At 40.5% G+C, this 15109-nt stretch overlaps 1 protein-coding gene across 1 annotated transcript in view; it reads left to right on the top strand.

The window, feature by feature from the left end:
* Positions 1 to 14741, top strand: part of sema3h (sema domain, immunoglobulin domain (Ig), short basic domain, secreted, (semaphorin) 3H) — a 30235-nt gene extending 15494 nt beyond the window's left edge. Inside the window, exons 7-16 of the mRNA XM_008413225.1 lie at positions 2431 to 2500; positions 7659 to 7803; positions 8023 to 8112; positions 8356 to 8485; positions 8570 to 8658; positions 8918 to 8959; positions 9552 to 9706; positions 10448 to 10509; positions 11090 to 11232; positions 11616 to 14741. Of these exons, the coding sequence (XP_008411447.1) occupies positions 2431 to 2500; positions 7659 to 7803; positions 8023 to 8112; positions 8356 to 8485; positions 8570 to 8658; positions 8918 to 8959; positions 9552 to 9706; positions 10448 to 10509; positions 11090 to 11232; positions 11616 to 12080 (1391 nt within the window). The 3' untranslated portion in view covers positions 12081 to 14741. The remainder of the gene's footprint in view (positions 1 to 2430; positions 2501 to 7658; positions 7804 to 8022; positions 8113 to 8355; positions 8486 to 8569; positions 8659 to 8917; positions 8960 to 9551; positions 9707 to 10447; positions 10510 to 11089; positions 11233 to 11615) is intronic.
* Positions 14742 to 15109: the final 368 nt, after the last annotated feature.

Below are 15109 nucleotides of genomic sequence, written 5' to 3'. Positions count from 1 at the left end.
AAACTCTGTGTCTCAACATCAGCAGGAGCTCCGAGAGTTTTTAAGACTCTCAAAGCTGTTTGGCAAACTCAGCCCAGAAGCTGAATCAAGTCATGTATTTATAGATTATCACAGCATGCCACCCAGAAAACAAAGCGCTCTGTTCTCTGCTGTTGTGATGGGACGATAAAACATTCGCCGCTCTTATCTGAGACAAAAGTGCAGAAACAGAACAGCTTTGATTTATTGTGATTTAAATAAACTGTGAGAGCCAAGGTCTTGCCTGAGCCGAGACGGCAAAAAAAGAAAAAGATGAATGCTACGACAAGGTGCCAAATAGGAATTTATTTGATGAAAGAGGCAAAAGTTTATCGTCAAAGTTTTGTCTCTGAAGATGAAATAAAAGCTCGAGTGTTTGCCAAAGTTAGACAAGGGGCTGTTGTTTCCTCATTACGACATTAGACTTGAAGAAACACCTGTAAACATCTTTTTGGTGCAGTTGGCAGTCGCCTACATAACTTCTCTTTCTGTCTACCCCCGTATGTTTAAACTTTATTGAGTCTTTAAGGGGAGGCATTATGCAAAACTGACTTTTTTTTTAAGGTTTATGCCATTTTATAATGACAAAAACACACCTGCAGCTTTGCTTTGACTCATTCATGCATGTTTGAGAAATCCTTGAATCTCCCATGGCAACCATTCATTGGATGCCTTAATGCTTTCTCATACAATGCGGCACCTACTTTCCCAAAACTCTACCTTTTAACTGCAGTTCCCAGTCGAGGTTCTGCTCCATACAGAACCCCACGCTGCTCCTACCGACTAGCAATTAGCAATTAGCAGCTGGTGGAGCTGCAATTTTTACTGAGTTCATTATCCAACACATGATTGTAAAAGGGATCAGAGGACAGCATGGGGAAGCATTGTTGTAATAACGTGCTGAAGGGGAAATGTTGTGAAGGTTGGGAGGTTCTTAAAGAGACATAGACCCATTTTAACACATCAGATTCGTCTCCTCCCTTTAAAAGCTGCTGGTTTGTTTGGTGGTAGGTACAAATCTTATATCAAAGAGGGAAATTTAACAGTGCATTTCTTTACTGCTCTTTTAAAAACATGACATATACAACGAAAGTTATTTAGTATGTTTTAACACCAATTAAAGCAACTTTTTTTTAAACTAGCTGCAAACCATTTGCCCACCTATACATGCAACGTATTAAAAAATGCCTTCACTTAGGGGAAAGTGATGATAGCAAAACATTAAATAGGTTTGAATGCAAGGAAACAAAAACTACAAAACAAACATTAAACTTCAGTAGGAGTAAGTAAAAAAAAATCACTTTGAATGGGAGTCAGCAGCCCCCCAAAAAGAAGCAATAAAGATTGCTTTAATTGGTTAAAAGGCATATAAAAAAAACTCATAAAGTCAAAGTTACTAAAAAACAATAACTTCAAAGATGGACAAAAAATGTAAAAGTTGAGCAACATCATAAATGATCAGTGTTACCTTCATGTCCTGTTAAAAACAGCTGCATTCAGTTTATTGTTCTCCAAACTGTGACCACAGCTCATCATCTGGTTTATTTGAACTCTTTCATACACAATACTGACAATCTAGTGCAAAAAAGGCTATATAATGGATTAATCTGATAGACTTGATGGGCAAGTTACACATGAAAGAACTACTTAGTTAATTAATCTTTTTTTAATACTTTTTGTCCAATCATAAAATGTATTTCTCCTCCCTTAGAGGAGTGCTTATCAATTTCTCTCAAAAGAAGGAAAATGCTCTGAAACGTTGCACATTTTTGCATCTAACCAACAGTTCCCACCAGTCTGGTTTGATATCATAGTTAACCGTGCCGAGAAATCTCTCCAAATCCACTTGTTTGAGTCGAAATGAAATTGCTCTGGCTTTAAGGGATGGCCGTGCAAAGACGGACAGATGGAGGGAACAATCTCCACCTGACTGCGCCGCTTGAGAGAGCACAGCTTGAGCAACGGCAGAGCGAGAAAAACCCGGCTAATGTTGCGAACTGCTGTTTTTTGAAATGAGGAGCGAAGACCGAGGCGTGGCGTTGGTGTGTGTAACAGCAGGTGTTGTTCTCCTGCAGCGGACTCAGCCCCCAGCTCTCCCACTGCGGCTGGTTATTAATGGCTACAGATTCATTACAAGCAGCCAGTCAGCCATGCTGCCTGTACGCCCGGCGCTATTAGTCACACAGGCCGCCCCGTAGACGCAGGAATGCCTAGGATGAATACAAAGTGTCTGACTTAAAACATACAAGCATGGTTATTCACACAGAATAATCTCAGACACATGTAGTGCAATAAGAATGTGAAATGTTATTTATTTGTCTGATGTTTTATTTTGTTGTTTCTCTCTTTCTTTCTCTCATTCATTCGCCTGATCCGTCCTTTCTTGACTCTCCTCCGACGGTCTCCATTCAGAGGACATCTTTATTCTTCATGGGAAAGACAAGAAGAATCCTCTCATCTACGGCCTGTTCACTACTTCAAGGTATTTCCTCAATAATACAGAAATAATAGGAGCAGAGTCCTGTATATACTTGTAATTTATGTATATTCTTGCACATGTGCTGTGAGAGGGAGAGTTTGAAATTTACAGCGGATAAACGGTTTGTCCTCCTACACATGGTTTATATGGAAGAAAAAAAACCGTGAAGTTACAGATGCTTATCAGCTCTTTTTGCAGTTACTTTTTGCATTTAAATCCAAACTCTGCTATAACGGTTTACGGGAGTAAAGTTAGAGTGTCAAAGCAAAGAAAAAATATAAAGTATTTAAAAAATAAAAAAACAAAGCATAAGAGAAGAAGAGGCATAAAACAGCAAATGTCACTTGCTGAACTGCAGGGGTACTAATAAATTCATGTATCTAAAATGAAGGCCTTAAAATGTCTTAAATAATTTTTTTAAAGTGTCCCTTATATCCATTAACCCAGGTCTTGCATTTTGTCATGTTCACTCCAAATTGCTGATGCAGTTTTTCCATTTGGATTTTTAAAAACTAGAAAAGGTTTCAATTCCACCTGATCTCCTTATAAAAATGGATCCGGTACCCAGCTCAAGAGAATTAAAGCTAAACATTTCATTCTTTAATTCAATAAGCGAGATATTTCAGTCTCCTACACAGCAAAACCAAGTAGCTTTGTCTAGATTGTAATGCAGCTATCTTATTTCATGTGAATAAGACAAAACTAACTTACAAATAACCTGAGGACCTTGTTTTAAGTCAATAGTTCTTGAATAGTGATGAAATTTACTGCTTGTATTGGTACATAATTTCACTTATAATGTATGGTTTTTAACTTGTTTGTTTTGCGGTGTCCATTCCAGTGTAAGGTCTTCCTTTTGACTAAACTTTTCCATCATCTGGTCATTTCAAATTAAATCTGTGGCATTTTTGCAAGAGTAAGCCGTTTCTGTTCCTGCGAACAGCAAGATCTCGGCTGCTCTGGTCGGTTTCCTCCTGATTTGCTTCATCACATTTTCGGTGGAAAACAGGTGTGAACTGCAGGGAGGCCAGTCAAGCATATGCACTTTGTGTATATGAAAACATGGCCGCGCAGAATGAGGTGTGGGATTTTCCTGCTGGAATAATCACAGACCTCTGTTGTCTTGACAGCGGCATCATTTTCACCAACGCTTTAGAAGTGGCTCCTGCATCGATGAAACCTCCGCTTTGTGTGTGCTTTGTGTTTGTTTTTTTCCTGAGATGTGAATTTGCTCAGAGAAGTCTGAAGTGTTTCTGCACAGAACGATCACGGGGTTTGATTGATGCTTTACAAAATTGTGCTTACATTGCTGGAGCCACCGACTGTAAGATGGAGAAAGTTCTCTCAGTTATTACTGAGCCAATAAGGCTGTACTGATCACACAGCTTTTATTTGCTGATATTGTTTTAATCTATCAGAGGTCAATAAATATGAATAAGCTATTAACATATATAAGATTTCTTTTCAGTGATTTCGGCTTTCCCCATTTCATTTGAGATTATTCTAAAGTAGCATGTAGCCATTTTGGAAATTGTGTTTGTAAACAGAATATATATAATTTCGGAAGCTTTGCAGCAATGTTCAGGCTTCAAATGAAACTGCAGAGTATATAGTGAAGGACATTCTGTGGTTTTAATCAGTGAGCATTCCTGCACCAACCAGATAGCGCTTTAAATAACCGTGACGTCCAAAAGGATAAATTCCTGTGGTTCCTGAAATCCCTATCCAGTAAAAAAATATTTTGATCGTAGCAACTGCACACGTAACAGTCCTTCTTATGTTTGCATGTTAAAATCTTTATTACATTTTACATAGCAGCATGTGGTTTTCTTCTACGACTCGAAGAAAGAAGACAATGAAATCGTCTTCCTTTTAACTTCCAAGCAAACACAACATCTGCGTTGTTCTGCCTCAGTCAGTACGACATGATGCTTCGCCACGAAGAGTGTGTCTGTGACAGGATGCCTCACTCTGGTGCGTGGTGTAACATGCTGCCGGTTACACGCCGCTTGCTCTTTCTTATGTCACTCTGAGTCATGAATGAAATTCTTGTTCATTCACTTTTAACAACAATGAACATTCATCGTCGCATCATCATCGTCATTGCCGTAATCATCTGTGAACGGACTTTTGGGCCAGTCTGTCCCATTCTGATATTTTTCACATATAAACACAGAAAACAAGAACAAAGTCCACAACCCTTCACCCCTCTTCACTCTAATACCCCAGAATAAAGTCCAGTGCAATCACAAATCTAGTCTTTATGGAAGAGTTGCAAAAGGAAAGCCAGCGTCTGTCACAGATCATACGTCAGATACAAAAATCTCTGAGCACATCAACCCTATGATGAACACGGCGGTGGCAGCGTCATGCTGTGGGTAGACATTTATTCAACACAGACAGAGATGATGCTTGGTGCTTAATAGAATGAAATACTAGAATGGAAACTGTGTGTTGCGGCAAATGAGGCTATGAAAATGACACAAAACGACTCAAAGTCAGATACGGTCTAAGACAAACCATGTTCAATACAGTTCAGTTCAAAACTATGTTATTCATTCCAAAGGGAAATTGAAAACTCATATTAATTCAAGATTCATCAGAGTTATTGTAGGTGGTGATGGGGCAGCAAAGACCTTCTGTAGCAGTCTGTATTATAGCAAAGCCTCTGACTGAAGACACTCAGTTTTCTATGACAGTTTCATGAGTAGGATGCTCGTGGTTGTCCATAATTTTCTTGGTTTTATGCAAAATCCTCTTTTGCTATTTTGTACAAAAAGTTAAACTCGATTCTTCTCTTTCCAACCCGACTGAGCTCTAGTTGTTCATGAGAAGGACCGGCAAAGTTGTGGAGGCGTCGCCCAAAACACCTGCAGCTGCAACTGCAGGCAGAAAGAGAAAAGAAAATGAGCGATGTCTAAAAGAAACAGACTCATGGAGGCGGAGGCAGCTGTCAAATCAACAAATAAAGAACCCAAAGAGCAGGCGGCGTCTGAAAGAGCGGCTTAGGAAAAAGTTAGTAAAAGAGAGAGAGGAAAATGAGCACCCTCATGGCCAACTAAGACAGCCTGGGTTTCCTCATTTCCTCCACATCGCTGCTGGCACAACATACTCCCAGAGTTAACAGCGTTCCTGAGCTAAACCCCAGAGCTCTACAGTAGCAGCAGAAGCATGACTGCATTTGGCACAGGCGCGCTGGGTGTTGGCCTGTTTCTGGGGGATTTGGAAAGTGTCTGGAATCTTAGCAGCGAATGGACAGAAATCCAAAGCATCGCGCAGGGTGGGGTCGCAACCACAGAAGAGGGGTCACTCCTTCTGAATGGAAACTCCTCCCTGCAGCAAAGTCATAGTTGCTCACGCTCTCTGACTTTAGTATGGGGTTGAGCATGAAAACTGAATCAGTCTTCTGTATTTTTTTGTCTTTTGAAGTCACCCCTACTTTGGAATGAGATTTTATAGAAAATTGTGTCTTTATTTCAGGAAAAACGTTGTAAATGCTCTCGTAAAATTCCGCAAAAAATAATCAGTTTTAACTATGAATGCCAGGTTTTCCCTAACTTTATGAGCCTAAATTGTGAATTTGGTTTTAAAGGAGTTAAAAGTGGATTTGTAGTTGTGATTCTTCGGGCTTTGTGATGTGTCAGAGTGAACAACTGGCTGGAGGAATGAAAGGAGGATTCCTCCAGCGGAGCGTCAGAGCATACGTGCTGCATATGTGTCACCCAGATGAACCAAGAGAAACCAGTCTGAGTCATGTAAATGTGGCTTTTCTGTCTGTCCTGTTTCTGCTTCAGTGGATTTTGATTTTGATTTTTTACTTAAATAAGCGTTTATAAGAATCCTTTCCAGAACTGACGATGGTAGCTACAGTTGTTGGCATGTTTTGCGGTAAAAGCCTCAAAGGGAGCACATTTAAATACTTTGACTGCTGGCGTAGAGAGGTCAGTAAAAGTTAAAGAAAAGCCACAATGAGATGCAGCTTTTCACATCCAGTGCCAGTCAGATGTTTGTAATAAACATTGTAGACATAACTCTCATTTTGATTTGGGGCTCTTAATGATTTATTGAACTATTCTTTTTCATGGTGGAATGAGTTTAAAACAACTTTGGATAATTTCAAAAGCAGAAGAATTTCATTATGACTTTCCTGTAATCCTCACAGGGTCAAAATTATACATACGGCCTGAAAGTTGCAATTTGAATGTATTTCGTGGCCACCCAGAAGCTTCTAGCATCCTTCTATTTAGAATCAGTGGAGCCAATTTAACTTGGTTGGTTTCCTGGCACAAACCCAGCTGTTGAGCATTGGCCACACTTTTTTTTTTTGTTTTATATATATATAACTGAGGTCAGAGTTTTCCAAAAGCGTAATGCCACCCTGCCTTATTCCAAAACCAGTTTTTTTACGCGTTTAATATTATTGTTCTGAGGAAATACTGTGCCGTGTAGAAGTTTCAACCATTTGACCCAAACTGTCATCCTCTGATGAAAAGAGAACAATCCATAAACCAACAAGGCTCATGAACTGAAAACAGCCTCAAAGCTTAGAGGCATTGCTCTCAATGGTGCAGGTTTCACATCTCTGTGGACTCAAATGTCACCGACTAGAAAAAGAAAACAACTGGAAGTCAAGCAGCTGCCTATCTGCTTTAGTCACATTTCTTCTAGATAAATGTTAAATGTCAAAATGTAGCTGTTTGCCCCCAGAGAAAGAAGGAATCTAGGTGAGGTGTTTGAACTTCAGAGCGATGTATTCATTGTTAAGCATGGTGGAGGGTTTCTTTTTCTTCCTGTTGTACTTTCCTATTACAAAGATGGGAGAATTAAAAACTTTAAAATTCTTTCCCCCTTGTCATCTAATCATTTTCTAACCAGCGGTCCCAATCCATGACTGAAAATGTCCTCCCAGATATTTTTGTGGAAGCTCACAATTACTACACACATTGATTGCTTCATGGTCCAACACAAGTAAACACACCGCCGCTGGGGCGGACGGCTGAAGCTAACAGTCCAAAATAAGAAGATGAGCATATGCAGACTTTATTACCAGTGCCTTGCATCACCTTCTGACTGAAGTGATGCTGTTGTTCTTGCTGCTGGTGGAAGGATAACAACAGGTGGACAGGATTACCTGACTGCTCTTCTCCTGCTCTGTTTTCAGTGACATCCTGAACGGTTCGGCGGTGTGCGTCTATCGAATGGAGGACGTGGTTCGAGCCTTTAAGGGCAACTTTCTGCATAAAGAGGGGCCTCAATACAAATGGGCCGAGTTCACAGGAAAAGTGCCTTATCCACGGCCAGGAACTGTAAGCTACAACCCCCAACCATCTGACTTGATGCATGATTTTAGTTGAAACTGATTAAAACAAGTATGCGAGACGATGCCCTCAAATTTGAGCTTTCACTTTCACTTATTGCACAAATAAAAAAGCTGCAGAGTGTGTAAAAAAATAATGTCTATATGTTGTTTTGAGGCCAATGCAGTGCTTAAATAACGATGCATTTTTCCTGTTTCTCACTGACAGTGTCCCAGCAGCACTTATGGAAGCTACAGCTCGACCAGAGAATATCCTGACGACGTAATTTTCTTCAGCAGGACTCACCCGCTGTTGCAGGTCCGTCCCCTTTAACATTATTAAATTAAACCCATTTAACGTAATAAGACTCTGCCCTGTTTTACGCAGGGTTCAGTTATTTTTTCCCCCCTCTCTATTTTGGTCTAAATAAAATTAAGAAGTTAAATTAAATTGGCTTTCACTACCTCATCTTTGATGACATAAATTTTCCATCATTTTTTTTCCAGCAATTTTATTTATTTAATATGACCAGTTTTGTAAATGTAATGAACTTTGTTGCAGGAACACGTGCTGCCTCTGGGAGAGCGCCCACTGCTGGTGAGAGTGGGTGTTCACTACAAGTTCAGCAAGCTGCTGGTGGACCGGGTGGAGGCTGTGGATGGCACGTATGACGTCCTGTTCATCGGCACAGGTAGAGAGCAGAGGGAGCAACCGGCTCATTTTAAACCCTGTCCTGCTTTTTATGTTAAATGTTATTTGTTCTCCGTTTCCTCAGATTCAGGTCTTGTGCTAAAGGCTATCCATCTGCCCAGAGAGCATGGTCAGAGTCAGGAGGTCACTCTGGAGCAGCTGCAGGTTTTTCAGGTACAATAAAATATTTTAAAAAATGAAAATATGTGCATATTTCAGCTTAATTTCAGATTTTTAAAATATATATATATAAATCTTGTGATTTGATACGTCTGCATAGTGTTTTCTGGCCCATTACCTCTAGGAACTTATTTTGTTTACTTTTTCTTTTTTACATTTCTTAGATTTGAGTTTCATAAAAATGATTTAATATTGATCTATAATGTTGCTATTTGCTTCTTTAGACACTAAGCATGTTTCTCTCTACTCGCAGCACAAATCACCCGTGACAGCGATGGCGTTGTCAAAGAAAAAGGTAACAAAATGAACGAGACAGAAAGTCGCTGCCAAACTTATAAACTCACACGCACACACACGCACACACACGCACACACACGCGCACACACACACCCCCACACACACACACACACACACCCCTGCATGCACAGCATCACACTTATCACTCATCTTTCCACCTTGCGTCTCCAAGGACATCTTCATCACCAGTTGCTATGGTTACCTCACCTCAGTCAGTGGCATAATGAAGTGATACCACACTGTACACGCAGACTTGTGTGCACACACACGCACACACACACACATATATTTTCACCTTACTTTGTTAAAATAGTCTGCAATCTTTGAAAAAGACAAACCCACAGCTTTCTCAACAACAGATTTAGATATCTAGTCTAAAAAAAAAAACAAGCGTCAACACATTTTTTGCTCCTGTGCACAAGCAGCATGAGTTCAGTGTGTTGCGCATCATTAAATGAGATGAATATTGTCTTTTTGTTCATCATGTGAACTGGATTTCTGCCTCTTTTTGCTGTTTCCCTTAATGATCCTCTCTTCCTCTGTTTTCTCCTCAATCTGTTTCTGTCTGCCACCTCACTCGTCTTCCTCAGTGGCTGTTCGTGGGCTCCAGGGAGGGTGTGTCTCAGCTGGCCCTGTACCAGTGTGAGCTGTACGGCCAGGCCTGCGCAGAGTGCTGCTTGGCCAGGGATCCGTACTGCACCTGGGACGGACATGCCTGCAGTCCGTATATGCCCACCGTGCGCCGGTAGGGAAGAAAGAAAGAGCACATTTCCTGAAAAATCCAAACAACAGCTAACGTGATTACAGTGTAGCTAAATGTCTTCCCCCTCAGTTAAATGTGGGAGATGCAATCTCCAGTCAGTCATCTAGAATGAAATTAGAAGCACATCTGTTGATAGTTTAAAAGTTGATCACATCTAAACTCGGATTTCTCTGTTTAGGCTTACGGCATTTTTTCTCGATGAATAACACTGTGGCCCCTTTTACAAAACGTCTATCAGTGTTTTTCATGTTTATTGGGGATATTCTAATCTAACCTTTTCCCCCAGTGATTGCACGAGCAGATTGATTCACTTCTATCAGATTGAAGCACTACATGACCTTCTCTCTAGTGCCATCATCAGGACAAAATTTACATAGTAACCAGCATTTGCATATCAGTGTCATCACTCCGAGCCTTTTCTCTGATAGAGCCAGAAACGACTAACCAGTGGAGTGCACAGACATTTTGGAGGGAAGGGTGCTCAAGAGGAAAAAAGGCCAAAATTAAAGAAATTATGTGTTGTTTGACAAAATTATAGAAATGTAGGGCACTGGTAATCCAGAATGCTACCTTGGGCTACACACTATATCCTGTCAAAAACACACACGCACATTTCAAAAGGGCACTTTTTTCTAAAGAGAGAAAAGGGCAGGATGTCTAGCACCGCCTAGTGTCTATCTGCGTACATCCCTGCAACTAACTGTTATATTTGTTTGTCTGTAGGAGAAATGCTCGTCATTTAGGGGAGGAGGAGGATCCTCTAACTCAGTGCGTCCGACAGGGAGGTGAGGAGCAAATCCAATGATTTCACCAAATGTGAAGCGTCCAACTGCTCATTATGCATGAATACTTTGCAGACCAACATGGTTCGAACCACATCTATCATAGCGACAATACAAAGATAGGTGTTCGTCCAGTCAGTTGGCTGGGGTGAGAAGAATGAGGCTCCTGTCTCATAGTTTCAGCTTATGGAAACAGGAAGTCATAGATTACTAATTACAAGTAATTAAAATCTTTGAAAAGTAAAATATAAATTATTAAAAAGATTCAGCTGAACTTGATTTAAAGATATGAAAGGCCGTGCACCAGTGATTTGGTAAAACAGGCTAAATTACTCTCTCACAAAATAAATCTACTATAATTAAAAGTTGGGGTTTTTAAGTTCCTCAGTGTGAGATTATGTTTTGCAGTAAAGGATTAATATATCTACTAAAGCTTTTTACACATCTTTACAAAAATAAATCTATCCTTTGTAAACAAATTACTTCAAGGGAGAAAATAAACACAGAAACGGACCAAAGCTGAAGCTTTACCAGCAACAGAGGCATGTTTAATGAGTTGCTGTGTTTTGTTGGTTTAATTCAGCTGGGCTGCAGGTGGAGGCGGAGCAGAGGGTCATGATGGTTGCCGAGGGTAACAGCACCTACCTGGAGTGTCTGCCTCGGTCCAGACATGCTGCCGTTACCTGGTACAAACAAGCTGGAGAGAACAGCGCCGAACTGAACCAGGTAGACACATTTTACCCGAACACCGTCAAGTCTGACACGTTAAAGCATCTGATGTTCACATTACTTTCAAAATGAAACATTGAGATCAATAATTGACTTGTCATTTTGTTGGGAGATGAAGCTGTATAAATAAGCTTATTAGACCATCGATTTGAATTGAATTAAATTGTGAAAAAAAATACAATTGAATCAAAATGAAATTAAGTCAGCTGAAAAAAATTGAATGAAATGAAGCTGAGGTTGAATAGAAATGAAATTAAAATGATATTAATTGAATTAATTTGCTTAAATTACAATTAATTAAAACCAATTGAACTGAGTTGATACAATAGAATAAAATTTAATTGAACTGAATTATGTTAATGGAGCCAACATCCGTCCAGGTAATGACAGGTGAGCAGCTGGTGGTGATAGAGCGCGGCGTCCTGATTCGGCGAGCCGAGCTCTCTCACGGCGGCATCTACCACTGCCAGGTGGAGGAGCACGGCTATCACTGGACCGCAGTCACCGTCCGCCTTGCCGTCTGGAGCCCCTCTGCCAATCGCGTCCTCTCCTCCTTGGCCGGCTCGTCCTATCAGAGCGCAGGAACCCAGCCCTGGTACGAGGACGTGATGGCCCTGATTCACCCCGGAAACCTGGGTGAGCATTGCAAGGCCCTGGGTTACCGTCCGCCGCGCAGCCAGCGCCATCGCGGGGACTTCATGGTTCCGCCACATAAGGAGAAAGAGAGGGCTGAGAAGCACAAGCATGGTGGAAGAAGGGGAGGAGGAGGGGGAGGAGGGGGAGGACGCGCCGTGGGACGGAAGAGCAGGAGCAAGCCTCAACAGAGGGCACCGAGGAGCGCCTGAGCGCACAGCGTCACTGACTGAGACACACACACACACTTTGTGTAACCCACACATGCACACACTTAACTTATACTTTAGGACCCACTCATACTGTATGTACAGAGACTACGTCATGCGCATGCACTTATCTAAAATGAAAACGGCATCCTCTCATCTTAGTGGCAAATAATCAAACTACACATAATCATCTGAACTTTGTACAGGACGGCTTGGACAGCGGAGGACCGCTTCGCTCCGACAAAGGACTTTGTGAATAAACGCGCAAAAGTAGATTAGCTTAGGTTGCTTAGCATGCCGAATGAAGGACGAGCAGCGCAGCCAGGTCACTCTGTGCTGCAATGAGGACATTTAAGTGGATATTATTCAGATTGAGGAAGCGTTTTTCCATAAGCTAAAATTTTAAAAGCATGTTGCCCTACTGAAAGGATGTTGTACTTAAAGGAAAACCTTTGAGCTCTGTATGTTATCCAGTTATTAACAGGCAAAAATAAGCTACCTGTTGTCTGTCAGCTTTTAGAAGAGCAAAACTAGTAGGAGAGTGGAAAGAAATTTGGGTTGGAGGAAGAATTTTCTTAAAATGTTTTGTTCCCAGATTTGAACAGTTCCCCCTCCTGTGATGATTGAGAATTGGGGATCATTAGGAATACAGCAACTTGTCTTGCAGCGATGGAACGGGTCAAACCAAAACAAGGGAAAACGCATGCAGACTGTGCTGAAAAGTACTTGGATGTTGTTACCAAGGCATCAGATGGAGGAATAATCAACAGTAGGCTAATAATTGGGCCAAAAACGTTTAAAAAAAAAATTGTCACGATCGAATTACAACAGAAAAGCCACAACTATTCTTGCTGCTGCTACAATAATATTAAGCAATAATTATTACAGTCATAATAATGTAATAACATTTATCAATTGTTTTGTTGCACAGATTTAAACAGAAATGTGGAATAAACATGTTAAATTTAGCAGTAGTATTGAAGTGTTAATTGTAGTTCGGGGCTGTGTGTGAACTTCTAAAGCAGTGCTACCTTAATAGGAGCAATGGGTCTTTAGTTTTACACACCATGGCCTGAAATATGTCCAAACAGTCAACTCTGACCAGCAACATGCAGCAACATGTGGGGGAGGGGCATCTACTGCACTTCCCCTGGCATCTCATGAACATGCTCTGCCCTTTTTGTGGTTTTTGAATTGTAGCTTTTGAACATTTTGGTATTCTTTGAAAGCGAACCGACCCTAATCAGCAGCGATTGCTAATTAAGACATTCGAAACTATCCGGACAGAAACGTAACACGGTAACAATGTCCAGAAACAAATTAGACTACCTTTTAATTGGGAATAAATAAGACAGCTGTTCTATAGAAAAAACACAGGTAGACACAACAATCAACCACAGTAGATTCACAAACTATTCATCAGCAGTGAGACGTTTGTTAGTTTGTTGAGAAAGAAGCGGTTCCACCTTAAGATTACATACTGTGACCACCGAGATGAAAAGCAGAGAAGAGTGCAACGATCCCTTTGATGGTCGACTTTCCCAGGACGTCAGAGCGGCGTGCTGCAGCTGCACCAACCACTGCAAAAAGAGGTTTCCATTGTGTTTGCCGCAGTGCTCGGCGCTGTAACATTAACCCAGGTTCAGATGCAGTCCTGCTGCTAATTTTGTGCCATGTGGGGGACAGAGTGAACAAAACAAGACGAGTACGATTCTACTTTTAGCTTGGAGTATTTGCATTGATCTGGAGAATCTGTTGAAATTCAAAAAAGTAATAAGAAATAAAGGGTTTTCCATGCAGATGTGGTTTAAAAGGCTTCAACAAGGGTCATAATTGGAACGTTCATTGCTTGGTTTATCGTTTGCTGTTCAAATCGGATGAACTCTTTATCATTTAAAGATGACATTTAACTGTTCTGTAATTTGAACTGTGTTTCTTCTCAGTATGTTGAACTTTGTAAAATAATGCTTTCAAAAGATTTTCCACTTGTGTTTGATCAAATAAAAAAAAAAGAAATGAAAAAAAGAAAAACACAAGCTGATGAGGCCCTAAGAGGCAGAGGACTCTGTACATAACATGCATGTTTCTCAACCTTCAGACTGCAGGTGACTTTGTGTGACAGCTGGTTCTGCAGCTCCAGCCTATAATGTCGTCTTGCTACCAGTGATGAAAAAGGCTCAGTGCGTGATGAAGACGTTTCAGTTGTGCTACCTGAAAGCTGGAGGCTCGACGGGAATGTTTTCTGCTGGACTTTGGCTCGTCGGATGACAGTGACTTCTCAAAACAGTGAAATGCGACTTATTATGTGCTACATGTTAAACAGAGCTGCTTCCATCATCTGTTTGATTTGACTCTTTCTTGTATTTATTAGTCTTGACTTTGAGTAAAGCATCTTGGTTAGTAAAAGCTCATCACCAAGCCATAAAGCCTCCACTGTTTTTTTTTTTGTTTTTAACGTGAGCATCTTTGTCTGCTTGCTTTCATATGTATATCTGATGTCCAGTTGTTACCATTTGTTGTTACCCTGTTTAAACGCCTTCCAACTGCGTCTTTATTTGTATTATTTTGATAACTTCTTAGGGAAACCTTCCCATTCTCTTGGTATTTAAAAGTTGATCTGTTTCAAGTTGAGGCAGCAAGAACTAAAGAAGTATTTAAAACATTGCCTTTGTCTGTGTCTTTACTATATACATATCACTGACTTAAACTAAAAGCTCAGACCGGTACTGCTTATGACAAACTGCGTTGGAAATTAAAATTTTCTGTCCGAAGCATCAATAAAAATAAATTGTTACATTGAAGGTCTGTGGAATCAGTAATGTAATACTGAGGTACCTTGCCAGTAATATAGGTTTTGAGTTGACAATGTAACAATATATTGAGAAAGTAAAAAATTATTTGAAAATGTAACAATTCCACAAATAGCTTAATACATGAATAAGTATCATAGTACTACAATATGCTCAGTTTATTTTTCTTGTCGTAATCAGATGTTGCAGATGGCATAGTTTTCATATTCAGTCACCAGTGAT

Source organism: Poecilia reticulata, linkage group LG7, assembly GCF_000633615.1.
Source record: "Poecilia reticulata strain Guanapo linkage group LG7, Guppy_female_1.0+MT, whole genome shotgun sequence".
Taxonomy (NCBI): domain Eukaryota; kingdom Metazoa; phylum Chordata; class Actinopteri; order Cyprinodontiformes; family Poeciliidae; genus Poecilia; species Poecilia reticulata.
This window is presented reverse-complemented; position numbering and strand designations above follow the sequence as displayed.